Raw genomic sequence first — 8,777 nt, forward strand, 5'->3', positions numbered from 1 at the left:
TCTAACAGTTAATGTCAAAGATTAGAAAAGAAAGTTATTTAAATTTTGGTTTACAGATTCGTGATGTTCAAATTTGATTGATGGAGAAAAACTAAATTGTAGAATAGAAAGGAAATGAGGGCTTTTGATTAGTATAGGCAGTGTGAACAGAAAAAGACATATAACAATGACTTTAACAACCCAATGACTTAAAAAAAACTTTCGAATAATTTGGTGACCATTTTGTAACTTTTTGAAGTTGAGTAACTAAAACATAAATTTATTAATAATTTAGTAATCTTGAATATAGTTTACTCAAAATATACATATCAAACTCAAATAATGCTTTGATTGAAAGGGTAAAATTAAATATGTTAAAAGATTATGGTGTCTGACCTTATCCTATATATGTAATTTTCTAAATTATATATAAAAATATGCAAAGGCCAAAACACACTCATAATAATATTTGTTACAAATTTTTGGCAATTTTTCAATTAAGTTGAAACTCAACTAATCAATAACAAAATAAAGGGAAATAAATAGATCATAAATTTTCAGAACTTGTTCGCCTGCAAAGAAACTAAGCAATAGCTTACATTCAAATCAATCTGAATATTCGATAGTGCCTTTGAAGTAGCTCAGAAGTGCCTGTGCCTGTAAGGACCAGAAGCTTTATGATATATATATATAACTTTTTGGAGTTAAAGAAAGGAGGTGATTTAGAAAAGAGAGAAAACCCGGCAGAAGCGGTATATACCTTCTCTTTGGCTCTCTGGGTGCCGGACTGGGACAATGCCACTAGTGGTGGAACAGCTCCTTCTTGCAGCACCATCATACAAAACCTACTACTGTTTGAGCAGAGCTGTAAAAGAGCAGCAGTAGCATTTGCCTTTCCTCTTGCTGAACCCAATTTAACAACCTCAACCAGTAAGGGAATTCCACCCTCCTGCCCAATTGCAGTCCTCCCTTCAAAAGTTGCAGCAAGACTTGCCAAAACAGCTACTGCCTTATCGACCATTCCAGCTGCTGGGTGCATCAAATGGACAAGGTATCTTACAGCACCGGCTTTTACAATTCGGGCCTTGTTTTCATGAAATATTGATAGATTAAACAAGGCTGTCGCTGTGTTAAGTTTAGTTCCCATGCAAAGGTGGCCATGCACGACATACAAAGGTGGTCATGCTCCTGGAATCGCAGCAAGCAGTGGTGCCATGGTGTGCAGCAACTGAAGTTTGAAGCTGCCAATCTATTTGCTGTTTTTAGTTCCATTTTGATTGTTTTGTAATCTAGTTCATGTTGAACTAAGTAGGTAAATGTTTTGATATTGATTGACTGAAAAGTCAGCAATGCAAGTTGTACAAGCTAATCTTGTAAGTTTCAATGCAAATTAGTGGAGTTAGGTAGTTGATTAGGTGATTACTTGTTTGTTTTACTTGTTGACTGATATATGTAATGGCTTAATGCCTTGTTGATGTGTTAATGAAAGATATCAGCTCATTTTTCATTCAATCTTTTTCTCTCTTTTCTGTTTTTTCACTTGCTAGTTTCATCTTTCTGTTTTCTGCTTCCGAGCTTGCTTCTTCACCAAGGCTCGAGGCTTACTACTCAAGCAAGACTAGAAACAGCTTGTTGCTGCCTCTTGCACCAACAATTGGTATCAAAGCTCTTGTCTTAGTGGACCTGTTGCTTCAAAACAAGGAACTTGATGGCTTCTTCAGGATTTTCACCAGCAGCCCCACCAGTCTTCAATGGAGAAGGCTTTCACATATGGCTGGTCAAGATGAAGACTTACCTACAGGCCTTCGATCTGTGGGAAGTTGTCAACACAGATACTGAGCCAGCACCACTGAGGGCTAATCCCACAGTAGCTCAGATGAGGCAACATGCTGATGAGAGGACCAAAAGGCACAAAGCCATGTCCTGTATCCAGAACTGTGTGTCAGATGTCATCTTCACCAGAATCATGGCCTGTGAGACTCCAAAACAGGCCTGGGATAAGCTTAAGGAGGAGTTTCAAGGCACTGAGAGAACAAGGCAACAGCAGCTGTTAAACTTGAGAAGGGATTTCGAGAATTTGAAGATGAAGGAAGAAGAAACAGTGAAGTGGTACTCAGATAGAATTATGGCAGTGGTTAACAGCATAAGGCTCCTAGGTGAGCACTTTGATGAGGCAAGAATTGTGGAGAAAGTCCTCTCCACTTTGCCTGAGAGATATGAGGCCAAGATATCCTCCCTAGAGGACTCAAGAGACCTTGCTAGCATCTCTTTGACTGAGTTAATCAACACCTTCTATGCTCAGGAACAAAGGAGAGCTAGCAGAGCTGAAGATCACCAAGAAGGTGCATTTCAAGCCAATGCCAGAGAAACCTCGAGCACTAATGCTCAAAGAGGCAAAAAGCCTTGGAAAAATAGGCCTAAGCCTGATGCTGCAAGGAGCAATGACCAGCCCTGCAGATATTGTAAGAAGCCTGGCCATCCAGAAGATAGATGCTGGTTTAGGCCAGATGCAGTATGCCAACACTGCAAGAAGAAGGGCCATGTTGAAAGGGTCTGCAAAAACAGAAGTAAGCCAAGGCAGAATCAATTTCAGCAGTCAAAGGTTGAAGCTCGAGTAGCTGAGGACAGTAGTGACCAAGAAGAACAGGTCTTTGCTGTTTCCTGTGTAGCTTCTGAGAAGAAATGCTCCAAAGGCTGGTTGCTGGACAGTGGTTGCACTAACCACATGTCACCAGATGCCTCCTTGTTTAAAACCTTGGACAGAAGTTATAAAACCAAGGTCAAGGTTGGAAATGGTCAGTTTATAAGGGCTGAAGGAAGAGGAGAAGTGCTGATATGTACTCCCACAGGCAACAAGATCATTCCAAATGTGCTGTTAGTACCACAGATTGATAGAAACCTTCTCAGCATAGCTCAACTGCTCGAGAAAGGTTATTCTGTTGTGTTCAAGGATAAACAATGCCACATTACTGATCCAAGTGGATCAAGCCTTATGACAGTCACAATGACTGATAAATGCTTTGAGGTTCACTGGGCAAATGACTCAAACTCAGCATACACAGCCTCTGTTGAAGACTCCAAGCTTTGGCATCAAAGGCTTAGACATGCCAACTTCAGATCAATGGCTCGATTGGCCAAAGAGGGCTTGGCAGAGAACTTCATCAGCTCAGTGGAGCATGATGATGTGTGTGAAGTTTGCCAAATGGGGAAACAGGCAAGACTGCCATTTCCTACAAATTTAGCTTGGAGAGCTACTGAAAGACTGCAGCTGGTGCACTCTGATGTATGTGGCCCGATGAGGACTGAATCACTCAGCAAAAACAGGTATTTCATCCTCTTTATTGATGACCTTACAAGGTTTTGCTGGATTTTCTTTTTAAAACACAAGTCTGAGGTAGCTCAAGTGTTTGTGAAGTTTAAAAATGCTGTAGAAACAGAAACAGGTTGCAAGCTGAAATCGATAAGGACTGACAATGGCACTGAGTACACTTCAGCTCAGTTTCAAGCCATTTGCAATGATGCTGGTATCAAACATCAGCTTACAAATGTCTACACACCTCAGCAGAATGGGGTAGCTGAAAGAAAGAATAGAAGTCTGATGGATATGGCCAGATGTCTTCTGTTTGAAAAGAAACTGCCCAAGACCATGTGGGCTGAGGCAGTAAACACTGCTGTTTACCTTCAGAACAGGCTTCCTACTAAAGCTCTTGCATCCGAGACACCTTTCGAGGCTTGGTTCAGTTTCAAACCTTCCTTGGCACATCTGAAGGTGTTTGGTTGCCTGTGTTATGCACAAATACCAGCAGCAAAGAGAGACAAGCTCTCCAAAAGGGCTCAACCAGGTGTTCTAGTAGGCTACAGCTCAGTCAAGAAGGGCTACAGGGTTCTGGATCCCTTGACAAACAAAGTCCAGGGGAGCAGAGATGTCATCTTTGATGAAAAAGCCTGCTGGAATTGGGAGAAAAATGAGCCAGAAGCAGTTTCAGAAGACCTAGTGCCTAATCAAGCTGAACTTGAGCAGCTAGGATCTGAAATGGATGTTGATGATGTGCCTGTGAGAGGCACAAGGCCCCTAGAAGATATTTATGAAAGGGCACAGGTTGCAATAGCAGAACCTAGCAGTTTTGAAGAGGCTGAGGCAGATGAAGGCTAGAAACTAGCTATGGTCAATGAAATCAACATGATTGAGAAGAACCATACATGGGAGCTAGTTGATAAACCTACTGGAAAGAAGACCATTGGAGTAAAATGGGTCTATCGAGTAAAACAGAATGCAGATGGCAGTCTGAACAAGCTAAAAGCCAGGCTTGTTGTCAAAGGATTTAACCAAAGGTATGGTCTAGACTACCTGGAGACATTTGCACCAGTAGCCAGGCTAGACACAGTTAGAATGATAGTTGCCTTGGCTGCTCAACATCAGTGGACCGTTCATCAACTTGATGTTAAGTCTGCATTTCTCAATGGTTTCCTGGAAGAAGAGATCTACATCGAGCAGCCTCAAGGATTTGTGATCACTGGCAAAGAACACATGGTGTACAGACTGAAAAAGGCTTTATATGGCCTGAAACAGGCTCCTCGAGCCTGGTATGCTCGAATTGACTCTTACTTGCTTAGTTTAGAATTTGAGAGAAGTCCCAGTGAACCAACACTGTATGTGAAGAAGAACCAAGCTGAAACTCAGCTTATTCTGTCACTCTATGTTGATGATCTATTGGTAACTGGAGGAGATAGAAGAATGCTGGAAGATTTCAAAAGAAAAATTATGGAAATGTTTGAAATGTCTGATTTAGGCAGAATGAACTACTTCCTTGGAATGGAAGTGAACCAAACAGAAAAGGGAATCTTTCTTAGTTAGAGTTCTTTTACTATGAAGATCCTGGACAAGTTCTCTATGAAGAACTGCAAGCCAACAAGCACACCAATGGCTGTTGGAGTGAAGCTTTCGAGGCAAGGGAGTGGTGAACCAATTTGCGAGACCATGTACAAGAGTCTCATTGGTAGTCTGTTGTATTTGACTGCCACAAGGCCCGATATCATGTTTGCTGTTAGTGTGCTATCAAGATACATGAATTGCTGCAATGATCAGCACTTTCGAGCAGCTAAAAGAGTGCTAAGATACATCAAAGGCACCATTGGTCATGGTGTATTGTTCAAAAGGGCTGAAAACATGAAGCTAATAGGCTATGTTGATAGTGACTGGGCTGGATCAAGTGATGACATGAGGAGCACATCAGGATATGCATTCAGTCTTGGCTCAGGCATGTTTTGCTGGAGTTCTAAGAAACAAAGTCTGGTGGCACAATCAACAGCAGAAGCTGAATATGTTGCTGCTGCATCTGCTGTGAACCAAGCCATATGGCTTAGAAAAATCTTGGCTGATTTAAACCAAAACCAAAAGGAGGCAACAGAGATTTATTGTGACAACAAATCTGCTGTTGCAATTGCAAAAAATCCCATTTTTCATGGCAGAACCAAGCACTTCAATATTAAGTTGCATGTTATAAGGGAGATGGAACAAGCTCATGAAATCGAGCTGATTCATTGCAATTCAGAAGTGCAAATTGCTGATATCTTCACAAAGGCACTCAATGTGTCTAAATTTGTTAAATTCAAAAGGGAATTAGGTGTTACTAGCATGGAAACTAAGGAGGAGTGTTAAGTTTAGTTCCCATGCAAAGGTGGCCATGCACGACATACAAAGGTGGTCATGCTCCTGGAATCGCAGCAAGCAGTGGTGCCATGGTGTGCAGCAACTGAAGTTTGAAGCTGCCAATCTATTTGCTGTTTTTAGTTCCATTTTGATTGTTTTGTAATCTAGTTCATGTTGAACTAAGTAGGTAAATGTTTTGATATTGATTGACTGAAAAGTCAGCAATGCAAGTTGTACAAGCTAATCTTGTAAGTTTCAATGCAAATTAGTGGAGTTAGGTAGTTGATTAGGTGATTACTTGTTTGTTTTACTTGTTGACTGATATATGTAATGGCTTAATGCCTTGTTGATGTGTTAATGAAAGATATCAGCTCATTTTTCATTCAATCTTTTTCTCTCTTTTCTGTTTTTTCACTTGCTAGTTTCATCTTTCTGTTTTCTGCTTCCGAGCTTGCTTCTTCACCAAGGCTCGAGGCTTACTACTCAAGCAAGACTAGAAACAGCTTGTTGCTGCCTCTTGCACCAACACGCTGCATCTTTCTTTCCTCGAGGAGTACCATTTCCCAGCAAATCAACAAGAGGCCTGATTGCCCCAGACCTTCATATCCTGACTTTGTTATCCTCAATGACTGAAAGACTGAAGAGAGTGGCAGCCGAGTTTTCTTTAGCTTCAGGACTTCCTGTCTTGAGCACATGAATCAGAGGCTCAATAGCATTTGCATCAGCAATTGCTGTTTTGTTGTTATCAATATTTGATAGGTTGAGAAGTGCTGTAACAGAATTTTCCTGAGTCTTTGTATCTGGTGAATTAAGTAAATCAACTAACAAGATAATCGCCCCACAGTTTGCTATTATAATCCGATTATCCGTATTCTGCTTGGCAAGTAATCGGAGTTGAGCTGTGGCCACCCTTTGAGTATCAGTTGATGTACTCTTCAAGTCCTCAACCAACTTCTTAACCTTAGTTGCACGAGGCGGATAGACCTGATTTAAAGTGGACTCCACGAGATCCGGCAACTTCACATTGTTGGATTTACTCTTCAAGTCCTCAACCAACTTCTTAACCTTAGTTGCACGAGGCGGATAGACCTGATTTAAAGTGGACTCCACGAGATTAGGCAACTTCACATTGTTTGACTCGCACCAGTTTGCAATCAGTGCCTTCATTGTGTAATTAGGTATAAAAAGGGTATGAACCAAAGTCTGCCATGTCTTGGGGCACACGATGAGCCCAAGATCAAACCATTTCTTGATGAAAGCCCGCTCATAGGTTTGTCCTGATGCCACAATCACCGGATCAGTCATTAGCTCTAGGGAAAGGGGGCAGATGAAATCAAGAGGTGTGGGAACTGAGCTACAGGTCGGAGATTGTTTTTTTAAGAAAAGGCAATGATGCATGTTAGTTATAAGAGCAATAAGCTGATCAATACACTCAACTTCTGCAAGTTTTTTAGCTTGTGCAGTGCTCTCCTTCAACTTTTCAAGGGCAACAGCCTCTATCAGAACCTCCATGTTGGAATTCAAGCTCAAGCTCTCAGCAATTCTCAATAGTATTTCTGAGCTTGGTCCAAAATTACCCACTTGATCCCTTTTTGCTTCCTTAATGACAGATGACGTTTGTTCATATTCTACATGCTTAATTTTCTGCAAGTGGAGCTGTGATCAATCATACCAATTGTTAAACCTCTGGCATGATTCTTTAAACCCAGAAATCAAATAAAAAGGATATCTATTTATTTTCTCACATCCTAAAACTTTACGGATTAGATGTCATTCACCATCCAATAGTTGACCTCTCATCTTGGTAAAAACCTTTGGTAATCATTGAGAGAATATGGTAATTATACTCTCTACTTATAAATACAAAAACAAAATATAAGCTTTAACTTCAATAACTTGGGGTTGTAAATTACCTCGAGAGATGCTGAACTCAATTCATAAGGAAGATGCTGATGGGAAGACTTTAAGACCCGGAATATGTCCAAGCAAGAATTTCGAATCTCTGATATCAATGACTCAACTTGCAGAACCTAGACATAAAATGGAAGAGAAGGTGGTTATCGGAGGCAATTCTTCCCCTTTCCTCAAACATTCAACAATCAGGACTTTGGGGCTAAACTTATTCTGAAAACTACAGGTTCCAGTAACTACTCTTACGAGACACATGTTAAAGTTCTATGTTTGACCAAATGGGCAGAACATATGTCTGATTAGCTATTGCACAAAAATTAAGTGTAAAATGACACCATTAATCTACAACAAGCATCATGAAAGGAAATCTTATTGCTGCCAAGAGTAACTGATCAAAGCTTCATCATATCAAGGAGTATGTCAATGGAAAAAAGGTAAGTTTAGGTACTTCTCCCGGCTGCAACTACAAGAAAATTTCGAAGTAGTGAACTGAAAATATAACTTGTAACATACAAAGTAAGCTTTACTCGAAAGGGGTTGCCATCTTTCAAATTGCTGTAGCAGTTCTTCTACAGAGACACCTAATTCTTTAAATGCCTTGCTAAGCACTTCATCAGAGGTAATTTCTGAATCAAAGATTGCATTAAGAATTATGGGCTTCAACACCTTTAGTATCTCTTCTGCTCCCTGGTAGTATTTCTGAACTGGTTCTGAGTTAATGTTCTCCGAAGATGACAAATTTAAGAAAGAGGAAATGTCTCTAAGAAGTGTTTCTAACAACGACATCTCCATATAATCTGTTTCAAAAAAAAAAAAAAGAGTCAAGAGAGACAAAAAGTAAGAAAGAGGACAAGATTATAATAAATTCATCAGGTGTTAGACATTTAGTCCCACCTGAGATACAAAAACAAATAAACTAATGTTATTGAATTGACATGACAAGATTTAGGCAAACATATAATGAAGTATACGGGGTTTAAAAACTTTTTGGAGCCATTACGGTTTGATCATTCCTAGCTTGTCAGTAACTTTAAAGTAATAATACACACTCTTAATTCAAGCAAAAAGTAACACTGTCACATTCACGATGTGGGTGAAAAACATAATTATGTAACAAATATATTTATAAAAACCTAGTATAAATGACAACTATGGCTTTGGTTGCATGGTAAAATACAAATATTAAAAAATTATAAAAGCCTAGGTTCAAAATGCTATTGTGTATGTTTTTCTATTT

The 8,777-nt window shown here is 39.9% G+C and overlaps 1 protein-coding gene across 1 annotated transcript; it reads right to left on the bottom strand.

The window, feature by feature from the left end:
• Positions 1-424: 424 nt before the first annotated feature.
• On the bottom strand, positions 425-8,332 carry LOC107931660 (U-box domain-containing protein 4). Its single transcript, XM_041080285.1, is given in 5 exon segments — positions 425-636; positions 740-1,104; positions 6,157-7,285; positions 7,543-7,659; positions 8,054-8,332. Coding segments are annotated over 5 exon segments (1,941 nt in total). The 3' UTR covers positions 425-585.
• Between the last annotated feature and the right edge of the window lie 445 nt (positions 8,333-8,777).

Source organism: Gossypium hirsutum, chromosome A02, assembly GCF_007990345.1.
Source record: "Gossypium hirsutum isolate 1008001.06 chromosome A02, Gossypium_hirsutum_v2.1, whole genome shotgun sequence".
NCBI classification, from domain to species: domain Eukaryota; kingdom Viridiplantae; phylum Streptophyta; class Magnoliopsida; order Malvales; family Malvaceae; genus Gossypium; species Gossypium hirsutum.